Source organism: Pygoscelis adeliae, unplaced genomic scaffold, assembly GCF_000699105.1.
Source record: "Pygoscelis adeliae isolate BGI_AS28 unplaced genomic scaffold, ASM69910v1 Scaffold60, whole genome shotgun sequence".
In the NCBI taxonomy this organism is placed as follows: domain Eukaryota; kingdom Metazoa; phylum Chordata; class Aves; order Sphenisciformes; family Spheniscidae; genus Pygoscelis; species Pygoscelis adeliae.
In genome coordinates this window covers 918,699-942,605 of record NW_008823954.1, presented here as the reverse complement: position 1 = coordinate 942,605, position 23,907 = coordinate 918,699, and the positions used below count along the sequence as shown (strand labels likewise).

Sequence of the window (23,907 nt, the reverse complement as noted above, 5' to 3'; positions counted from 1 at the left end):
CTACTGTCAAAGTTTATGGTGTATATAATATAGTAAGCATTCTTCCAAGAAAACAAAGATTTGAACTTTCTAGTCTGCAGTTCTGCCATCTAAAGTTAGACTATGCCTGATGAAGCTAACAAGAAATGTGTAAGAAGGTCAATAATAAGGAATAGGATATATTGCTTTGGGACATGTATTCTTTCCAAAATTGACAGTGAAAATTGGTGAAATCCAGGCTTTCTAGACAATCTCATTTTAATACAGCCTTTCAGAAGTAAGCAGCTGTAAGGAAAATCTTTTGTAAAAAAATAGTTATTTGAAAGTTTTCAATAGAAGTGTCCATAATGGATTTTTCTCCATGGTAGGGACAGGGATCATCGGTTGCAGCCATGCTTATAAAGACCTCATTTTGTGGTCTCCATCCCCAAAGGCAGCTCATGGAGCCGAAGCACAGACTGGAGAGGGTATTTCCATTCTGAGGGTATTTCCCGTAACATCTCTGCTGCACCCTACCAGCTGACACATTTAACATCTTTTTGGTAACCTTCCTCACTGAAACACTTGTCAGGGCACGAACATTACGCTGCCCAGCTGGATTGTTGGGGGGAGACTGAGTGATGCCCTCTGGGTGACAGAAGGAAGAGATCCACTTTTGACTTTCTCTGCGTGGAGTTTCCCCAGCTTCATGCTGCTACTTGTTTCTCTAGTATTAAATGCATGGAAGACTATAGCTGTGTTTTTTGTAGGAATTCAATGTGGCAGTAGCTATGTTCTTTGGTTACTCATCTCTGCAAATTTCACAGCAGTGCTGGAAGCCAGAATGTACAAGCTCCCTTTGCATAATGTGGTCAGTATCACAAACAGCATGTAACCTGTCCCTGCCAATAGTTGTGGGGTTTTCTTTCTTATTTTGGTGAACGCTCCTTGTGATGCTCTTTTGATGCTCTTTTTCTTCACTTTCACTTTCCTAAGCTTTCATGCCTCTCTCTGTGTTATACTTAGGTGTGAAAGTCCTTCTAAGCCTGCTTGCAGCTCACACCCTTTTCCATGCTCCGATGTCAAATTCTCCCTTTTCAGAAGTGGAAGACAACATTTCAGAAGTAGATGCTAAACTAGTAGTACCTTTGTGCCTCACTGAGAGACTGTTTTACTGCTGCTAATAATAGCTGTCACATTGACTGCAGGCAGTTTAGAATGAGGATTGTGTCTTCAGGACTGACACGTGACCGTGAATCTAACAACTACAGGTTGCAAACACTGTCACCACGTAGCTATCTCCCCTGCCTCTTTGCTGGAGGGAGCAACAGAAAGGAAATGTCTGCCCTTCACTTGCTTGTGTTTAGTGTATTAGCGAAAGCCCACCTCTATTAGCAGTTGGAGAGAATCTTCCACAGTGTGTAATGAGTGTTGGAGTACCTGCTGCTGCTGGTAGTCTCCTCTGTGCCCTTCATTAGAGGACTGAGCCAACAGTAACATTTTAAACATCTGCAGAATTTGTCTACCAGTCTGAAGTCAGTGGTCATGCAGGCCATTCTGGACTGCTGGGTTTTTTTAGTTTGCTGATTGACCTGTTACACAGAATTATATTATTTAGATATTTATAGCTCTTAAGAACCACATTAAGCCTCATAGCCAGATTTGTTTTCAATCCTGTGGATCTTCCCTCGTGGAAAAACCCGATAAAGTTGGTCCTGGAGATCTGTAGTCCAGAGTTTTGAAAGAAAGTAAATATTGAAAGAGAAAGGAAGTAAAACATAGTAGATAGACATTGTATGATCACAGTTTAAAGAGTGTGAGGGAATTTGGTGTGCTTTTTATGTGTAATTCAAATTCTGGGGATCAGCTTCCATACTGGACTGCTGTGAAGGAACTGACTTGTAATATAGAGGGATATGATGGGCATAGCTGAATCTTGTAACTTTTTTACAAGTAGAAACAGAATTGTAATAGAACTTGTACTTAACTGTAAAGAAGGTGTCAGACTGTTGCAGTACAAAGGCTGGGATCTTTATTTGAACCTCAGATGCCATGATTGTGGCATGTGTCCTTTGCAGTCTTTGAGAAAACAGCAAAGATATTTCTCACTACCATGAATTGAAGAAATATGGTAATTCCTTGTAGCATCCACCTGAAATTCTTGCTAAGAGAGGATGCTGGGGCATGGACAAAAGCTGGTGGCAGGAATGCTACCCAGATAGGGAATGCTCCGAGTCTTTATTTTGCATGTAATATGCATGTTGGACAAAACCACTTTTGTTCCATGTCCCATGAAATAACTGTCAGCACAATCAACCAACTGAAGCTGGGAGATGCTCAAGCCAGCTAATTTAAAATTATAAGGGCCAGCTTTCCGAGTTTCCTATATAACTGGTTAATTACTTCTTCTAAAGAACTGCTGGTTTTGTATTTAAATTTGCATACTTAGGGAAAGGACTTGGGGGTACTGGTGGATGAAAAGCTGGACATGAGCCAGCAATGTGCACTTGCAGCCCAGAAGGCCAAGCGTATCCTGGGCTGCATCAAAAGAAGCGTGGCCAGCAGGTTGAGGGAAGTGATTCTGCCCCTCTACTCTGCTCTGGTGAGACCCCACCTGGAGTACTGCGTCCAGCTCTGGGGCCCTCAGTATAAGAAAGACACGGGCCTGTTGGAGCAGGTCCAGAAGAGGGCCAGGAAAATGATCAGGGGGATGGAACACCTCTCCTATGGAGAAAGGCTGAGAGAGTTGGGGTTGTTCAGCCTAGAGAAGAGGTGGCTTCGGGGAGACCTTATTGCAGCCTATCAGTACTTAAAGGGGGCTTATAAGAAAGATGGCAGCAAACTTTTTAGCAGGGCCTGTTGCGATAGGGCAAGGGGGAATGGCTTTAAACTAAAGGGGGGTAGATTTAGGCTAGATATAAGGAAGAAATTTTTTATGCTGAGGGTGGTGAAGCACTGGAACAGGTTACCCAGAGAGGTGGTGGATGCCCCATCCCTGGAGACATTCAAGGTCAGGTTGGACGGGGCTATGAGCAACCTGATCTAGTTGAAGATGTCCCTGCCTATGGACAGGGACTAGGTGACCTTTAGAGGTCCCTTCCAACCCAAACTATTCTATGATTCTATGGTTCTACTTCTACATCCTTTTTTCTACCACTTGCGGAAAAACACATTTGCTCTCATTTTCATTTGGTTTCAGTAAACCAAACATCTTTAGGTGGTTAAGAATCTGAAATGGTCTTGGAAATGCAGAATTATTCCACGTTTAAGTGGAAAACCCAAAAACACAGCTCATATGTTGAGGTATCCCAGCTGTTGCCACAGAAGTTCTGTGGTATCTTGACCATTAGATGATTTCTGTGAAGGGAGCTTTTAACTTTTATCTGTAGAGGGTGCCCTGTGGCAGAAGGAAGGCTGAATCATTGGGCCAACACCACAGCCTCTGACAAATGTTTGAGGAAGTTTTTGGCCTTGATCTGAGAGGCTGTTAGTACACTGGAGCACTGTGCTGTAGCAGAAATTGCAGTATGGGAGGTGAGCTATGAAGGAAAAATATTAGACCTTGTCTCTTATTGCTGAAAGAGGCATGGAAGGATTTCCTCATCAATTTTAGTGTTATAAATGTGTCTAATCAATCGTGTTTTATGGATGTGTCTTAGCACTGTCTCAAGACTTGATTTTTTCCTGCTTAATAGAAACACAAAAAAACATATTATCCCTTGAACCCAGAGTTTTAAATAAAATGAAAAATTGTTCAGATTCTGATGTATCTCCAAAGATGTTTCTTCTTCGGTATAATTTTTCAGAAAAAAATATAAACAACTCTCATGTCTCATCTTTAAGGAAAATAAAAAGGTTGGAGCTCGCTCTTTTTATAGGCAGAAATACCTCTATCTTTATAAGAAAAAAAATGAAAAAGGTTCAAACTTGTTTTTCTCTTGTGTAGCTTGCCTTTTGTACTGTCACATTAGTAGACAGCTGTAGATCTGATTGTCAGGATATATCTACTCGTTCCTTCTTTTTCCTTCATTTGTCCCCATCTGCCATGTCATATTAAATTATCTGGGAGAATTTCTTTCTAGGATCTTCTTTGCAAGGTGGTTAAGGGCAATGTTAGTTTCTCCTTGTTCATTGTTTCATGGAAACATATAAATCAGTATAGACTGTGACTCAAGTTTACATGGGGAGTTGGGAAATTCTCTCTGTTTTTCCCCCCTTAAGGCTTCTCTTCCAGCTATAGATAGTAACAATGGATATATAGATGGCATCAACAAGCACTGATTACAGATGATATTTACTGTCTTATGATACTGGTGTGTCAATTTTAGGTAGACCTTTCCACCTAGGTATTTTGTTACAGGTCATCTTGTTGAATCATGCATGGTAGCCAGATTCCATAGATATAGATATGTGCCTAGTTATTCACATGCTTAGTTTTCACCTAACCAGTATTACTGGGACGAAATCATTTTATAAGAATCCGTACCCTGCACAGAAAGCAAACCAACTTTTCCTGTTGACAAGCTTGTTGCACAGTTTTACATGTTGCATATCTTACTAAATATAGCAGGTTACATGTATTTCAGGTTAATTTCTGAAAGTCCTATTCTATTTTAACAGTTTCAGTGAATGCTGAAATGGACTATTAGGAGTACCAAGATTTTATTCTAAGAGTGGGCTTCTATGCGTTCAATAGAAAGACTTATGTACTAATAGCAATACATTTATCTGATTTTAAAATTTTAGTATTAAAGAAGACAAAGCTGGCATTGCATTAAAAAGTAGCAATGATTAAAATGGCATTAACCCCCCCTAAATTTTACATGTTTAATGGAAATGGCAGGACTTAAATAATGAAGGAAGAATGTAAAGGCAAATGCTGTAAAATGCACAGCAACTGCTAGTCTTTATTTTAAATAAACATAAAAAGAACCCTATAAAACTCAGCATAACTTTCATAGCAATAATCAAGTTTGCATACATTTAGTGTCATATACATGAGTAGCACCCGCAAAATAAACACATTCAATTGTGTGCAATATTGAGGACCGAGATTGTAAACTTCTAGACTGTGAACTGGTTCTTCCTTTTGTATCTGCACATTTTACCACCCTAGAACACCAATGCTGACTTGAGCCTTTGAGAACCACCGACAGGAGTAACTATTCTGTCCTGTCTGGAGGTTAGATCATATTATGTCATGATACTTGGACCATGCTACTGCTTTTGTTTGTTTTGTAATGCTATGTCCTAACAAAACTAAAATTGCTGTAAACGGTGGCTTTATCTTCTAAATACAGTTTTTAATTAACATTATTTTGATTTCCACATTGTATCAAATTTGATATGAAGCCTCAAAAAATGACCTGCTGAGGTAGCTTGTTGTTCTGTGCTCACAATGTGAGCCAGCTACCTTGTGGTAATATGTGAGGGTGGAAATAGATCCTTTTGCTTTTGATTGTGTATTTGCTTCTGATTCCATATTCTTCAGGGACCAGTTTCTTCTGTAGGTTGGGATCTTTGATTCTGCTAAATTAACCATATCAAAGAATCCATATTTGTCTGTCTCCACTAAGAGAGCTATTTAATCCCTCATAACATTGACTCATTAAAAGATCATACATGGAAGTATTTAATCATCCTTTGAAAACATTTTTAAAAATTATTCCTATTTCATATTTCTCTTCCAACAAAAAGGGGCTATTACCTTGTACCTGTTTTTTTGTTTCTAGTAGCCAAAACTAGTCTTCTGGAACATGGTCATATAGACAATGCATCTAATATCTCAGCAGGCATGTGTAAGCTGCATGTCATGTCGATGTTTGATTTTATATGACCCAAGAACATTTTGAGCTGTAGAAGCTTTGAAGAGTGTGATTTTATCAAGAAACAAGCCCTTCTTGTCCTGAGGGTGAGAGTCAGTTAATTTTCTCACTTCCTCCTCTTTTTGTGTTCTTAAATGACCAGTTGCTCCTTTTTCTGTACTTTCCAGCTGCTTTTAAAAGCTTCTGGGCATTTGAGAGCCTGAAGGCTTTTGGAAGTGCCGGATAGAAAATAACCACCCTAGCATTATGTGACTCACATTACATTCTTGGATTATTACTAGCACATCTACTGTGAAATATTTTGAAAGTTGTTGCTTTGGAGGTGAAGGATCTGTTCTGTTTTTTAAGAATCTCTTGATAGAGGTTTTAGGTCTACATCAGGCAGAATTGTACTCCTGTTCTCACCTGTACAAATTTTTAATGCTCTCAAAAGCTTACTATGAGGATAAGAAAGAAAAGGTGGTCATGAAAAAGGTTTCAAGTCCTCTATACTAGATCTGCCTTTGATGCAGCTGTATGGCTTTCTTGGTTGAACCTCCTGTTTGGCTTTGTGCCTACAATCGTCTCTGTTGGACAAGCACAGCTTGGTAAGGAGTTTATCAGTGTTCCCCAAACTGATATGAGACACCTGCCCATCTAAGCATATTGCGGCAGAACATGCTGATTTCTGCAGTGCTGCTAAGAAATCCACTTTCATCATTCATATCACCTGCAATAGGGAACCGCTCCTGATCCTGGTTTTGTTTCCTGTTCAGGATCTGCTTCACATACCTCCTCTTTGGGTGTAGGGAGAGTGATCCCAATCCTCCTCGCAAAAAGAAGACCACAGCATGAATATAAATAAGTGGCTTTTGCTGCTAGTGTGAAAGGTTCTTGTAACAGTTTAAGAGACCAAAACAAATTCTCTTTCTATTCTTTAACCTTCCCAAACTCCATTTTCTCTGTAGTATGGTTGCTAAGGAAGAGATGAGGAAACTGCCTGCATTTTAATAGCAGCCATTGTTGCTGCAGTAGAGAAAAGAGGTAGTGGAATGCGAGATAGTCTCAAATAGTAAAGAAATAAACTTCTGCTTAACTGTCCCTTTGCCCAGGCTTGCTCCAAGCTATTCTTTAAAATGCACTGAGATGAATAGAACCGTATGGCTGCTATTCCCAACAACAGTGAATGCTTGCAGATTGTGAGGATCAACAGTATACCTGCTGCTTCTCCTTCACCCCACAGAGAGGCATGAATTTTTGACATCCCCTTCCCAGGGTGGCAAACTGTCATATAATCCCTGCAGTTTGGGTGTCATTTACAGTCTGCTTCACTTAAATGCTTCTCTGTTAACTGCACAGTCTGCTTAAATGCAAAGCCAGCGTGTATTCCCCATCAGCAGTTAGTGGATTAAAATGCTGTTAGGCTCAGAAAATTGCCTTTAAAAAAGGCCCGAAAAGTTGGCTTATCTTTGTCGGTAACCCCCATTCTAGCACATTCTGTGCAATGTGGGGGGTGTTGTTGACAGCACCAGAAAAATGCAGCTCTGGGAAAAAAAAAAAAAAATTAGTCGTCCACCTCAGCAATTTGAGTTATTTTCAAAATTAATTTTGACCACTGTATACTCACTCATTGATCACAAACTATCATAGCTGAATTTTTCTTATAGCTTCTTGTGGACACTACAAAAAATTTGGTAATACTAACTGCCCTTTGCTGCTTCTGTAGAGAAGGGTGTTGCAACTGGAGCTTAGCAGATGCTGCTTTTGCTGGTGTATGAACCAGAATCTAATCTGGCTTCCCGTCGAAGCATGAAAGGGCTAATGCGAGTAAACATTTGTTTTGTAAGCAGGCACAACTGAAAAATGCTCAGAGACCATTTTCGGTGTGAGGGAAAGGTTTTCTCACCACATCTCCAAGGGACTGAATTCAGTCATAAATGTAGGCTATAACCTCCACTGAAAACAATGGCTGATGTGCTGCATATTCCAAAGCTGAATTTGGCATTGGCTACTGGTCAAATGTGACTAATCAGAAACTAGGAAAAAAATTCTCAATGTAGTTAGAACAGCTGCTGCTGGCCGAGTAGTATGTGGAAAGGTGGCTTCACCCTTCAGAGCAGTAGTTACGTGGCACTGTGATATTTAAGTCAGAGGCCCTAGTTCTGCATCAAACAGCTGTGATGATTTTGTTCAGCAAATATCCCATGTTGTCAAAGTCGTCTTTTATGGTTGCATATTATAATTAGGTTGGTTGCATATAAGCTGTTGGTTTAATCTAACGGTGGTGTACACATTGTACTGAAAAACTGAAAAATAGTGTGGGCTGCAAATGGTGGCCTAGTGCCATGTTTCGTTAGGCTGTGGTCTCTGACCCTCACAAAGTAAACCCAGTCAGACCTACTCAGTGCTAGGCCAGTGAAAGTTCTCCTAAAAAATCTTCGTCGCTAGTGAAAGGTAGAGGTGTTGATGAACTAACTGGCAGGTTTCCATCCCAGCTCGTGCTGTATTAATGCTTTCTTGCGAGTTAAGTGGATGCTGTAGCACAGGGATTTCAAATGGGGTGTGCAGAGGTGCTGAACAGCGTACGAATAAATGACCGTGAACCCTTATGAGCATTAAAGTGCATAGTTTGCTTTTTACTGCTTTTGCTTACGCTTGCACTTTGCTCAGCTTAGATAATGAAGTTAGACTAATTTCGCTTGTTCTTCAGTAGTTTCTCTTTCTAATCACATGGTTTATTGATCGGGTTGCAAGGATGAATTTTTCTATCAGGCAAACTGAATTTACAGAATCAATAAATCATGTCTGTGAGCATACAGCCTATCTACTTAATAGGTGGTTTATGTCTTGCACGCTCCCTTTTTGCACAGGTATCCTAGCCCAAATTCCAAGGAGTTCTGCCTCCCTCAGCCCCTCTATAGGGTTTCATTTGGCTATAGCAGCCTTCCTCCCTTCCTGTTCAGTGCTACTGTTTGTGCTGTCTGTTGTAATCCACCATATGGCTGTGCTTAATCATTGCCTTGGTTGGGTGACCTTGAGTATCACTTGGGATTTTTTAGAAGAAAAGGTTTTGTAGAAATGTGAACATAGAGTCCCTTTGGCAGTAAGTTGGTATTCAACATAACATGCACGGGGCCTTACCACAAGCTGCAGTTCAGAGCTGTGTGCTTCTCTTCACTAGTTCTCAAAAAACAGGAAATGCAGAATATTTTTTTAATTTGTTGTCGTAAGCCTGTCCTGGTATGTGACGTAGTCTCAAAGATGAGATTATTTTTTTTTCTGTTGAGATGCAGAGTCTGCAGTCTAGTTTCTGTTGTAGTTCTAGTCAAACTGTTAAACACGAAGTGTGGTTTAGAAATAGAAGGGCTTTCAGGTACATATGTGTAAGGGCAGGCGCGCTGTTGCAGACTTAGATGATGAGCTGCAAAAAACACTTTAGCTCATCATAAATATTTGTTCTTGCTACTGCTTACTACTAATGCACCCCTGTACTATGACTAGAGTTGTAAGTGTTCTGAAAGTGTCCATATGGGTGCAGCCTGTGTATATTAAGCATGTACTGCTCTGAGCTGCCACCAGCCACGAGTAGGCAGGAGTAAGCTCTGGTCTTGGAATATGCCTGTGGGTTTAAGGCAGTTCTATGGTAAGATGAACAAAAAATAATCATGACTTGCTGTATTTCACTAACAGTCTAACTCTGTTGATGGTAGCTGTATCGCAATGTTATTTGTCTCCCCCCCCCAGTTCTTCTCTATCCCTCCTCTTAAACTGCTGACAGCAGTCCTCTTTACCAGCTCCCAGATTTCTCTGGAATGTTTTACTAATTCTTGGAACAGTTCATTAGAGATACTCATTCAAACTTTAACTATATTTCAGAATTTTTCATACTTGTGAAATAAATAAATTATGCCCATTTTCGGGTGGGAAAATCAGGCAAGCATACAAAGCCCACAAAATGTTGCACAGACTATGACACAAGTTGAATGAAAGAGGTGGGTAGAAGGGTACCAATATGGAACTTATTTTCTAGCCAGCAGAGATCTCTCTCCTTTATATGACCTGATTTATTCCTAATTTGAAAATTAATTTAAAGGTTAAGTAGAGGGATAAAGGAAACAGAAGATTATTGGTTTGTGACGGAAAGACTTATACTCCGGTCTGTCTTTGAGTAACTTTGAATTTCTCTGGTCATTCTAGATCTTTGGCTGTGCTCCATGTACAACAGCCTTGGATTGGCTCTTGGGACATCTGTTAATCTATATATAGGATTCACACACTTGCACACGTAAACAGGTGATCTCCTAAATATATGAAATGGTGTTGGGAACTCCAAGTACTTATCAAAGCCAAAATGAATTCAGGAGTGAACTAAGTAATCCTTTTTGCCCCCCTCCCTGCCACAAAAATAAGCTGTATTGGAAAAAAGTGCATTATGTGCTGATTATAACTTGTGCTTAATATGTATGTATATACATTCATAAATCCCAGGAATTACTTAGTGTCTATTAAAAGTATCCTGAAAATGACCTTTTTCCTATTCTCCAGTTTAGTCCTCTTGACAGTTGCTAGTTTCTTGCTGTGAAGGGACGTAGTGTTTAAAAATAAATGGTGCATATAATGGGTAGAGAAAAAGGGTAGTAGATGGTAACTGGTATAGAAATAAGATATATTTAGAAAATTCATAAGGGAAGCTGAAGTCAGGAAGGGAATTTTATGTCATTTGATGAAGTCTCTCTATCTGTCTGGCTGAGACTGATTTCTAATAAATTTGGGAACAGCAGGGAGACTTCCGTAGAGCGAAAGACCAGTAACATTTTGCATCACTACTGAAAAAGGGTGAGTGAGTAAAGAGTGGCCAATCTGGTAACAGTTCCAGGAAAAAACTGTGGAAAATTTGATAAAGAATTTAGATGGTATAATAATAGTAGTATAATCACGCTAGTGAGCTTTTCAGTTTGTGAAAACAGGTCTGTTCAAATGTGGTTTTGTTGTTTGGATACGTGAAATTTGGTTGCTAGGGGTTTTTTCTCAGTGTAATAGACTTTCATAAGGTCTTTAACTAGTAGTGTGTTATATTTTGGTTTTTAAAAGTATCTTTGAATTTAATGAAGTACTGCTTAAGTGGCTTAAGAACTGACTGTAATCAAAGAAAGCAGAAAAGCATTTCTAGTTGGGATCAGCCCAGTGCGGTCTGGAAACAAACACAAGATGGTAACTCTGTGGATGGAACGAAGATTAGTGGAGGCATAAATAATGACGTTAAAAAAAAGGTTTAGATCATTTAGGCAAACTGAGACAGTTGGGCAAAATGTGCATAAATAGAGGTGAGGGCAGAGTTATGCACCAAGGAGCAAAAAATGCCAGCCACACCTGTGTGGGGAAGTTTTTCACTGAAAATCCTTGAGTCTGGGAGGTGAAAGGCAAATAGTAGGTATAGTCAGAAATGGGAGGGAAAGTAGATGGTCCTAGCAAGTAAATAGCAAAGTGGCAAAAAGAGCTAACATATATTGCTAGCTGTGTAAGTGGAAAGACATGAGTAATAATGAGATTATCTGCACTTAAAGCTGTGGAGATAGACCTGATGCTATAGGACTGTGCCTTGCCTGTATACATTTAGTGACATGTGCTAATTTAGGGTATGGAAATGAGTCCCTGAAATGGCTCACTAGTGGAAATAATGCCACACAGCAAGAGATTTAATGTGCCGTTACCTAATAGGGCTGAAATCACTTAGTGGCATACTGCTGCTGTGGAAGGATGACGTCTCACTCCCACCTTATGTTAGTGTTAGCAAATACCTGGCTATACAGTTGTCCTCTTCAACTCGCTAATGAGACAGAAAACTATTCCCTGTTTTGGCTGGGCTGTGGTCTCTGTCCTGTCAGTGTGTCCAGCCACCAGTCAGGGGAACACGAGAGATGATGCGGGGAGAGAGAGATTTGACTCCCATCGCAGCAAGCTGTTAGATCAAGTGCTCGTGTAGATGTGTCATCACCTGATTCGGGTTTTGATCACCTCAAAACGAATCCAGCAAATGAAAAGCTCTGTGAAGAGGCCAGCCGTGAGACTGTATTAACCCTCATGCTAACACAGAAGTAGGAGTGCGATCGCATTCTGGGTGGGAGGAAGAGTCTGGGACTACCACTTCTGTTTGCAGTTTCACGGCCAAACGAAGGGTCTGTTCCTTCCCCTCTGTGTTCCCTCCTCCTCACTCTGGCTCTTGTCTGATCCCACACAGAATTCGCATGGTGCTCTGTACACCCTCCCTCCCTCTCTCCCTTTCCTGTACTAAAGGAAGTAGTTTCCTGCCCAGGGTGCATATATTAAGAAATCCTAGTTTGGCTTAAGAAAGAGAAGAGAGGTAACTTGGTTGCACACTGTGTACAGAAGTACCTCCACAGGTAGGAAATATATTCTCACTGTCATAAACCTTTCAAAGAAAGGTACATCAAGAGCCAAGGGAATTGGAAGCTAGACAAATCCAACCGAAAATTTAAGTGTGCATTTAAGTGAGGGTGATTAGCTGCTGTGCAAACAACCAAGGAAAAGATGGATCTCTTGTTAACTTCATATGAAGACCAGAACCCTTATTGGAAGATGTATCTTAGTCAAATGCAAACTGCAGACAAGAGGTTGAAAGAAACAGGTAAAATGTGATAATGTGTGTAAGTAGATGAAGTGGTATCTTCTCCTTGAATTTTTTGATCCCTACTTTAGGGACTGTACAGTATAAATTTGGATATAATGTATGAAATGAACGTATTGGACAAGAAAAGTCCTTGAGAAAGGAAACATAAGGGTTCTAATGAGATTGCACACTTTTGCTGTCTGGTGGTTCCACTATGTTTGTGTGGACTTCTTTTATGTGGACTATATGACAGACATAAGCTTGACAGAGAAATTGAAATGAAAACAGGGAAGATGCCATGCCGTTCATTCTATAATATTTTCAGTTGAGTATACTTAGGAGCTTGGGCTTGATTGCAGACAGGATTCGGTATCTATTGGTGTTCGCTCAGGTTGTCCTAAACTGATGTGTGCACACACGTGTGCGTGCACATGTGCATGTGATTTTTTTATTCAGTTTTGTAAGGTCCCTTTCGTATGCAAGCTGTCTTTTACTGGTTGTAAGAACAATCTCTAGAATATTGCTTTGATTGTGTCGTTTAAAGGGAAACTGCTGTTATAATCTAAATGTTGAAATTATGACTATTCCAGAGTCATAACTGCATTTCATACAGGCAATGCATGTGTTCTATTACTTTAAAATAAATAGGAAAAATTCTAGTGATAAGGGATTCCTTTTGCTGTGGAACAAGGACACTTCTAGATATATCCATGATATTTCACTTTCATGAGATGTTTCTGAAGGTGAATTTCTGAGTTGAGGAAGGAAATCAGCCTTGTAATTTAGAGTAATGACCAATAATTTTGTCATATCAATTTAATCTACACGTGGTAATTAGAGTTTTCAGGAGTCATTAGCAGCTGGGGTGTCACTCTGTGTTTATTGGAGGACTGTCAGCTGGTGCTTCTCTTTGTTTGTTTTTTAATATTAATGGTTTAGAAAGAAGTTGGTGCTCTAGAAAGAATTGAGAAACAAGCTTGGTTTTGCGGATTTTTATCACCCTGCCAAGACCCTGCGCAACTTCCTCTCCCTGTTGCCCGCAGCAGAATACGGAAACCTGACTGCTGAAGGCCACTTCTGCAATTGCACTGGTGCAGGGGAGCAGGGTGGGAGGAGGTCTTTTTGTTCTGCTGCTCGCTAGCGCCTTGGCATCCAAAGAAGAAAACAAGATGCACTTGAAAATGTCTCTTCAGTTGTTTCTCACACTGATGGGTTTCCTTCTCTTCCCTCTCTCTGCTGTCGTGCAGTGCTGCAGTTGAAGCTCCAGCAGCGACGCACACGGGAGGAGCTGGTGAGCCAAGGGATCATGCCGCGTAAGTATCACTTAAACTCTTTGTCTTGGTGTTTTTATGCATGTTTTTGAGTGGAGAATGGTTTCACATATGATTTGAAAGATGAGATTCTCTGTTTCTAGATGAAAAACATCATATATAAGGGCCCCACCCTGTCCCACCCAATTTGGTCCTTCTGAAGTGTTGGTACTCTAGGTACGGGGCCACCTCTGACACTGAGGAAGAGAGTAATGGCTCCAAGTGTAACTGTACTCCAAAACAATGTTTATATTTGATCACAGTAGAGAAGAGTCTTCTGGAGAACATGCTATGTTAGAAGTCCCCTAGATACTTCACACATGCTGGTAATCACTCTTTTAACAGGCTTCCTGCCTCTGCAGTTTCTGTTCTTGTTTGTCAGCGCCCCAGACCTCTGAGGCAGTTGTAACTTTGTATGTATATATTCCATAAACCAAGTGAAAACCAGGCAGCGTACAAGATGTTAACCAACAAGGGGCCGTGTTTTATGTTTGTAGCTAGAAAACATAGCTAGAAGGAGGCCTGTGGGCATCAGCCAGTCTCCTTCCTGCAGGGGAAGGCAAAATCTGCAGAGCCAGGGAACTTTTACTTGTCTGGGTGGACACATAGGATATACCCTAATGCCAAGCTTTAATAAATTGACTGTCAGGTTAGTGTTGGAGAAGGTATTTTTTTGTTTTGTTCCCCTCCTTCCCCCCAAAATGCAGAAAGATATCTGACAAATAGTTTTGTCATGCTTCAGTACCTCTGAACTAGATGACTTATAGGTAACAACTTGAAGCAAGACCAAAGAGCAAGTGTTTTATTTTTGAGGTCGTCTCAGTTTCACTTAACAGCTTTAGTAAAAGGCAATGGATCAGGTATGTTTTCTTCTTTCAAAAACTTTCCCCCTCTTCCATTTCACAAACATTATTTGAAGACTGTGTAGTAATGAGGAGTTTCTCATTCCTTCTATTTCTGGGGTGCACATTGTAATATGACACAGTGACGTGACTTAGACTTTGCTAAAGGTGTAAGGTTAGGCTGTCAGCTCTCTCTCTGAATGAAGAGAACCTGTCAGCTGAAGTAGCTGTCTGGAAGGTAGTGACGTGTGCAAGATGTTTCTGGGACCCCTACTTAAAATTCTATTACCAAATCAAAAAGGAAAGACTATCCTGTCTGGATATAGTACATCATGCCTGTCTTCTTATTTTTACCTAGGAAACTCATATACGTGCTTTTACAGAATACACTTATTTGCTTTTGGATGAAAGACTAGTATCCCAGTGACTGTGTCCTTTTACTAATGCTTCCCAGAAGAAAATGTTCCTGACTTCTTTGTGGTCTCCTGCTTTAAGTGGATATGTATGCAAATACTGTATTAAGTTACGTTCAGTACTGGCTTTCTTCAAAGTGTGGCTGGCCAAACTTGTGATTCCTAAGAGGGGTCTGTTTTATGGGCCCTTTGAAAATGAGGCCCTTGCAAGTAATTCAAGTAAGGGACTCAGAGTAATTAGTCAGTCTTAAATTTGCTTAAAATACAGCCTAAATAACTAGTCTTTGCAGACTTGTGCCCTTCGTTGCTTCATTTATGTCTCTTACATGTGAGTTCTATGACAGACCAAAGAAGAATGCTCAGTGAAATATCATTGTGAAAATATTGGTGACACATGAAAAGGTCCTTTCTGCAATACAGAAAAACCAGTTTAGCAGATCTACTGTAAACATGATTTGAAATTAGTTCCAAGTCATGGTATCATTTACCCATACCTGCCAACTGGAAATAACCACGCATAGGGAAATGTTTAAAACATTATTTGCCTGGGCCATTTTTAATGAGAAGATCAGATGTGAGATAAATTGTGATACTTAACGCAAAAGTCCCATTTTTAACCTGAGAAGTAGAGGATGACTAGGGGCCATGTTCCTCCTGAAGGCATCTCAGAGCCATGACAACTTTGCTTCTACTTTCAGCAGTTCAGAATAGACATTTTTACTTACTACGGGGAATGTGTAGGTATCCTGTATTCTCTCATCTCTCTGCCAGGTATCCTGTATTCTTTCATCTCTCTGCCCTGTACCCCTCGTCTGGGAAAACATTTAGGTGCTTAATCTTGTTCCTCTATCATCTGCTACTAAACAGGGCTACACTGGGCCCCATGCCTCCCTCCTGAGTTTGTTAGTCAGGAACCAAGCCCCACACAGCCCTTTATGATGATTTAACAAAAATAGAAATGTGGGAATCCAGAGGATGGTTTGGTGCTGAATGAAATGAGCTGGAGCGCTCTTTCCATGTGAAATGCTGGTTGGTTTCTAGCCTTTATTTTCCATCTGGAGAGCCTTAACACTCTTGAAAGAATTGTGGTAGTTGTGGTTGAATCTATATTAGCATTATAGCTTGTGTAAGGAAGGTGCTTTTGAAGTGAAGCTCCTGATTGCGTCTGCCTACTGTACCTTGCTTTGCACCATGAAATGAAGTTTGAGAGTTGGATTAAATTGGGATGAAAGTAAACTGGAAAATATTCTACCTACAGCTAATATGCATTCAGTCCACTACAGCTTGTCTGGCACACCACCTTCCGTTTCATCTTCACGTATCGAGTGTGGATGTCAGTTCCTCATCATCAACTGTTATTCTGTGCAGATTTGGTCTTAATATGCTATCCAACATGTTCATTTATATTAGCCTTTAATAGAGATCAGTTTGTGGATCTTGTAGCCAAACAGGCATGCAAAAATCCGTGAAACAAGTATGGGAGAAGTAAAAGTTTTTGTTTCACATTAAAGGCTATCTAGTGTGCAAACTCACTTTGGTACCTTTGGTTTTTCTGACTGCAATGTAGGTCTTACGTGGTGTTTAGATTCAGCTTGGTGCCCTAAATGAGAAATTGTATTTCAGGCTTCCATCAACACAAGGTTTTTGGACACTGTAAACCTGAGGAGTGGGAGAAGACACATTGGTGTCCCATTAAAGTGAGAGGGAGAGTCACACCACTCCTCCTTTGCTTGCTCAGAACAGAGCTGGGAATTGCTTTCTTTGTTCCCATGTGGAATTTTGTTTATATGGTAGAGAGGAAAGGCAAATGTTTCAACATTTTTTTACCAAGTACACTTAATCTCGCTTGAATAACCTTTCCAACCCACCAGCCACCTACAGTAGGGCTATGCTTCACTAAAAGATTAGTGTATTGTAATAAGAAATAAAGCATTTATAAGCAGTGACAAAGGATTCAAAATAATTGGGTTTTATGCTTCATTAATTCTTCTTGCTTTTCTGTTATCACTTTGTGTAACCTTTTACTAGTAGCAGGATTCATTAGTTGAAGACCAAAATTCTCAATTGCCCATAGAAAAGAGGTGGGAAGCAAGTCTTCATCTGCATCTGACATACCTGTGATTTGAGCTAGAAGGACTGTATCTAGAAACAAGGAGAGCTGAGTTTTCATATTTTTTCAGGTTTTGGCCTATTTTCTGATAGTGCAAATAGACAAGCTTTTTTGCTATTTGCATTTTTTTGTAATTATGCAGAGGTGATTTTCATCTTCTCGTCCTCAAAAACAAAAACTGCTGTCTGTGCTCAATTCTTTGAACTCTGTCATGCTGTAGAAGAATAGTCAGATGCTGTCAGTTTTTACAGCGTTGAATTTAAAGGTTACAGCTATTGTAAGGTTCTTTGGGGGAGTTTTCTACAGTTAAACACACAGTTTTCCACCCTTGAAAAGAATGTTTAAAACAGTAGCTAACCTGCATCTGAGTAGAAAGACATGTGGAAAGTATCTTCAACTAAAACAGCAAAAATTTTTAGGGGAAAGACATTTGGCAAATGTAGCAATACTCTGCTTTGCAAAATATGTTGTGCTTTTTCTGTTCTGCAAGGTTTAAAGCTTCACATGTCCATTGTTTTATCCAACGGGATCTTTGGCTTCTGGCTGCAAACACAAAATACAGGCAAGCATGCAAGGTTGTCATGTGGCAGAATCCTGCAGGAAAGCTGCTGTTGTGACCATCAGATTCACCTAAGCAGGCGAAACAGAAGTAGAAGATCATTTCTGGGAATGTGCCTTGTGTTGCTCTATAGCACTGCTTTGTGAATATCTGAAAGATGACACAGGCAGCCTTTGAAAAGGGCATCGTCTGGACTGAAAACTAGAAGGAGGGTGGCTGCAGTACAGGCAGAGAATTTCCAGGAGCTTCGTTTATTGGATGCTTGCCAGTTTTTGTGCCCACATCCAACTACTCTGACTGTATATTTGTGTTCCACGATGTGATATATGCAGAATGCATAAATGTATGTAGAATCCAAACAGGATGGAGTTTGTGCTGGTTTTCTGATGTGACTGTTTTTACGGGTGCTGAGGTGTTTCCATGCTATAGGTCTGCGTTACCAACAGTCTGATGCAGTTTTCTGTTTGGACATGCAGCCTTTTAGTTGCTAGAGTGTATTTTGGAATACAAGATTTGTGAATCTTGTGCTGCTGGGTTTCAGACTCTCCTGAAGAGAGTGTATTTTATCTCTGGACTACACGGGGGGAGTGTGCCATAGTTCAATTGCAACATGTCACACGATTAGGAATGATTGTAATACAGCAGGCAGTCTAATGATTATAATCTCATTAGGCCTTTCATATCACTAACTGCATTTTTTTTTTAGCCATAAGGTTAATGGAGAAAATTTAATATTTGTTATAAAGCTAAAATACAGTATTTGCTTTTTTGGGGGGGGGGGGGGGCGTTTTTTTTCGGCTGTGAGATATTGCTTAAAATTAATTCTAAAGGAATTGCCATTTACTGGGGACACTTAGTGATTTGAGGATACAGAACACAGGTTATGCTTTGGCATATCAGTGTGATCATCATCTAGGCAAAGCTTGTAACTGGTCTGCATCCAGCACAGCTTCCATCACAAGAAATTAAGGGTCTTTGAGGTAGTGATTTCAGGAAGTGAAATGCTTGCCACCTGTGAGTTTCTAAAGTTAAACCACGTCTCTAGACTTTAACACCTCAACCTCCAAATTTGGCCATACATCCACACTTGTGTTTGTGTAGGGTCACTAAAAATGATATTGCTGCTTTAGCCTTTACCTGGTAGTCTAACCACTTCTCAATTTTAAAAAAGTAATTTGGTTGATGAAAATAATGCACTTCCAACTTTATTGCATAGCTCTATATTTAATATTTTATTCACGTTCATGTTTTCTTATTAAGCTGCCAGTTTTAAACCTGAAACTTGTCAATACAGTATATGGGGCGGTAGTTGAAGGAGAGACCTGTCCTTTGACGATATAGTCACCTTCTGGTTCCTGTCACAAACAATACCTACAGCAGAGCATATTAAACATTGTCAGAAACAAAAGAAAACAAAAACCCTAGCTTTTTTAATTGTTTAACTGTTAATTGTGAAATAGCATCTTTTGATGTATGTCAAAGAAAGGAGAGGCAGTAAGCTGTTGGAACATACAGAGTTATCTACACGTGCAGTATTTTTCATGACAGGAATCATTCTGCAGTCATGCTGATGACTTCAGGTGCAATTCTTAATGCCTCAACAATATTTTATCTTCTACATAAAGGCTAGTATAGAAGATGAACTGCTATGCATATATAGAGTTTTACTGATTGGGAAGTGTTGCAGTGTGGCTATGCAGTTGACATTTCGAGATTGTTGTGTGTTATATTTGAACTGAAGATAAACCAACTGCTTTAACACCCCGAAAGAGCTCCTCCTGCTTTACTTATCTCTGTCGCGTAACGTGTTCCTGTCACTCTCTTGCTGCTTTACATATCAGGTCATTGTAGTGACATTCCCTATAGTTTTTTGAATATAGTAACAAAACAAAAATACAAATTTTTACTTCCCTGCCATATAGTGTCTGCTCTTCTGCCCATTGGTGACTGCTTCACTTTCATACCTTTTTTCCACAAAACAAGCTGAAACTGTACTTTCATTTAGGATAAGAAGTTAAAAACAAACATATGGACTGTAATTATCATTAGTCCCAGACTTGTTTAATAAAACCTGTCAAGTCTTTAAGATCTAAAAATAATAACTTTTTTTTAATACTCCATTTAACCTCTGAAACCTTGCTATTTCCTGGTTCATTGTGTACAGAATGGGACCTCAAAAATAGAGGCTGCAGCGAGACTTTTGATATACTCGATGTCATGCTCTGAGAGTAAGGCTGGAACACTAAGCAGGTATCGTAAAACAGAAGCTGTAGAGGGCACTTGCAGCTGTATTTCTGTGGCATGTAGCACAGAAATCTGTAACTGGTTTTATTTTAATTTGATCATCTACCTGTAACTTGTCTCCCAGGAATTATTTGCTTGTTCTTTGACTTTGATCTCTTCTCTTGAAGCACAATTTCAAAGCCTTGAGGCTATGTGTGGAGAAGGCGTCCGTGCATTTAAGATGAGAGCCTCATTGTCAGGGCCCTAATAACTGCACCTGGTTTGTTTATATTTTTAGATAGCTTTCTGTGTTTGTTTTGCATGTGTTTATATAATCTGTGATTAATGAGACATGGTCGGAGTAGGAAAGTTCATTTTGTTAGTAATGGAAATGTGCTGTTTGCCCTTTCTGAAGTTGTAGAAAGAAAAGGCCATTCTCAGGGGTTTGATAGGCTGCGTTTAGTCCTTGATCCTTGCAATGATAAAAGATTTAACTCTGCCGGCTGCAAGAGAAACATAATAAATAATTCAGGGGAGTGAAATCTGGTATGTAATAACAGCTTTTTCCCCTTCATGATCCCACAGTTGTCTTGGGTTCGTTCTTACTAGTTGGCTGGGAATGGTCTTTCCTTTTTCTTCTCATGGCCCCACACCTCCCCTAGTCTGGGCATACTGTAAAGTTGTCAGAAGAGTTTGCAAAGGGCAATTATCCATCCAAAAAGAAGGCATGAAGTCTGGTCTAGGAATGCATGGATCAAAGGGTTCTCACTAGAAGTTCCTTATCTCCTGTTTCCTCTTCAGTTTGGAGGTGGCATAATCCTAATTGTAATGAACCTTTCTTTTATCTTTTTTATTTTTCAGTTCAAGATTTAGGTAATGTCTTTTGAATGCCAAGAGTTAATGGGGATGGATGGAGCGGGTTATATTATCTGTATTTGCTGTAAATGTTCTTTGACACAAAGCTGTAGCCATAGTCACCATAGATCTGATAACTGTTACCATGGGTGATAATTTCCATTTTGCTCCTAAAGAAGGTGAACTTTCTGAGAAATTACACATTATCTGTTAAGAGTTTAAAATAACTCAGTGTTGGGCCTTGAAAAATCTTAGCCCTTTCTGTCAATAATTTCACATGTTTGCTGTGACAAACCTACACTTAAAGCTTTTCACACAGTTAAAACTAATGAAAGTCTTAAACTTCAGCTGTATTGTAGAGGAGATACCGCTGTAATAAAGTTACTGACAATTTTGCTGAGTTGTGGACATGGGCTCTGGAAAGGTGCTTGGTTCAGGCGTTGGAAGGAGCTTAGCTGGTGCGTGGCTCCGTGGTGAGGTGAGCTGAGCTGAGGCAGGGTACCGCAGTCCCACCTGTACGGATGCTCGTGCAACCAGGGCAAGCCCAGTTCAGGGAGCTGGAATGTGGCTTTTTTGGGGAGCAACAGCTCCATGAGCCAGTATGCTGTGCAGGCTCATGAGTGTTGATGCAGGAGAAGGGGTGGCTCTATGAGGTGGGGTGTCAGGGAGGTAGGACTTCTTCAGCTCTGGCTTCCACAACAGCCTGAGCGTCACCAAACAATCTAGCTAACATGGCCTTTATTTGGCTGTTGTCTTCTGTGCCATACCTCTGTTGATTGGAATAGCTTGATAAAAGGGAAGGCTCTGTAAAGCCATAGCACTATAACTGTAATGACATGCTTTGGCAGTGCTGGCAACACTAACAATGTGGGAAAGAACCTTTCTCCAGCCTTTCTTCAGTTCGAGACTAGAAACACTCGTAATTCTTTAATAACAATGACATTGTGCTTGAAGGGTGTCACTGAAGGGCAAAGCTGCATTTGTTTGGGTGCCAGAGATGTATTTCTCACCTTCATAAAAATATTTGGATTGGGTTTTTAGGTCAATCTTAATTTTGAATTTTCTGAGTTTACCTGTTTTGGGGTTTGAGTAATCACAATTTACCAGTTGTGGCTTCTTTTCTTATCCTTAACTTGATACGCAGATCTTAGCCTTAATCCAAGGGCTCTTAACCAATGCCAAGGGTATGAAATCAGCAAGAATTCTCAAGTGTGATCAGGTTTGTGTACTGGATGTGAAACTCCCTGGAGCTGCATAAGGAGAAAAGGGTGCTGATGGAGATCTCTTTTCTATCACCTGTGTATTCCCCACCCCCTTTTCATATTTCTACAGCATGCTGCTCTTTGATACTGCCCCACTAGCAAGATGACAGCTCCTTCTGTGCATGTGACCCAGTTTTTGAATACTTTTTTCTTCCATGGTATGAAAAACGCTTTTTGGAAGTCGGGTGAAGATGAAGGGGGGAAGAAAGTGCCAACTGCCTTGATCTATGGTACAAGTTCTGTGTCTCTTACCAAATGCTACACACCGAATGCTGTGGGGTGGGAGCCCCACCCTGAACTGACAGAGGAAGTCATCGAGCCTGTTTGCAGCACTTGTAAACAAGAGAGAGAAACTAGAATTTGGTTGAAAGCAGAGGTGAATAGCTGCAGCCAGAAGGCCTTCTGCTGTTCTGAATTAAGTCAGCGTGTCTGAGGTTGGGTTTGGACATGACACGAGCTTCTCTTTGTCATAGTAAAGGAAGATTTTACCTTTCCCTCAGGAACCTATCTAACTGAAGAGCAGAATACTTGAGTCGGTAGCCTTTCTACAAACATTACATATTGTCTGACCAACTGGTTTGTAGTTTAAATATCACCTTGTTGTCTATGATGAGCTAGATACTGTGGCCAAGGAAAGCTCATGTGCTGTCTCTCCTCTGTCAGCTTACACATCTGATAGCCTCCAGTAGTGATCTTACCAATTGCAGAAGGTTTTGCAGCCTCTCTCCCCGCTTAGACACTTGAGCTATGAGGGCCTGTGAAGACCCTTTTGCCTCTCTCTCTCTCTCTCCCCCCCCCTTTCTTTCCTGTCTTTCTGTCTGTCTTTCTGTCTTCCCTTTATTTAATTCCTTGCAAACCTTGGTGTCTTCTGTTGGCTGCATAAGCAAGTGCAGGGTGTACAAATATTTTGACCTTTTTCTCAGCAGTTGGGTCAGTCCCCTTCCCCTCCTATGTTTTATTCTTAGAGTGACTGAATTTGGTTCTGATTCCACTTACTTCTCACACTAGATAACAGAAACTTGAAGATCTGCATATGACTATCTTTGAAAGCTTTGCAAGGCTAAAATTTGCTTTTGTACGCTGCGGGGTAAACCCTGAACAGAACATGTTTGAAGCATTTTGCCCAGCTTTTTGTCTCTGCCATTATATTGGAGATTTGGGGTTGATTCCTGGGCCTTGATTCAGTCTGTTCATAGCAGGACGAGTTTGATGCTTTGCAGCAATATCTCCCTGAATTCATGCATTGCTATCTTCAAAATGTGTCTTGGACTGAGGGAACACTGAATTCATGCATTGCAGTTTTGGATGCTGTTTCATAGGAATTAGTACATTGTTTTGAAACGAAGATTAGCAACTTCCATCTCTGTGCTTTGTATGGAAAGGTGTGTGTCATCATAGATGGTCCTCTGTGCTGCTGCTTAACTCCGGGGGGTCAGATGGAAGGATAGCAGTTGCAACGTATAGCTGCAAACCTTTCTGAAGCAGGGTGGAGGCACAAAACAGTTGCATCATTGATCTCCCGGGAGGTATCTCATGGTAGCTAAGGGTGTGACCACAAAGTACTAACACTTCAGGAATTCTAGTGATGAAGCATCAAAATGCCCCACAATAAGTAGCAGAGAGACTAAAAAAGTATGTGGTAGGAATTTAATGAGATCCTTGCTAGCCAACCCATCTGTGGTAGGAAAATCATGTCCTGCTGTCAGTCATCTAAAGGTGAGGGGTATCGAGCTCATCCTTACAACAGTAGATGTTGCAAATTGCCAGGTGGTTGTCTGGGTGGGACAAAAGTATTTACAACTCAGTGGGGGGCACCTGCTGGACTGTGCTGTCCCAAACCCTGTTGGTGATGCTATTGTCCTTTCTAGTCTTTCACTAAACCATTTTTAGTGCTTGTCCGGCCATTTGTAGCATCAGGCTGTTTTCCTAAGGTGGATGGGGCA

General features: G+C 40.5%; 1 protein-coding gene across 1 annotated transcript in view; it reads left to right on the top strand.

Annotated features, from left to right (window-relative positions):
* Positions 1 to 23,907, top strand: part of MKL1 (megakaryoblastic leukemia (translocation) 1) — a 106,493-nt gene that overhangs the window by 64,999 nt on the left and 17,587 nt on the right. The window contains exon 4 of the mRNA XM_009322615.1: positions 13,638 to 13,703. Within this exon, the coding sequence (XP_009320890.1) occupies positions 13,638 to 13,703 (66 nt within the window). The remainder of the gene's footprint in view (positions 1 to 13,637; positions 13,704 to 23,907) is intronic.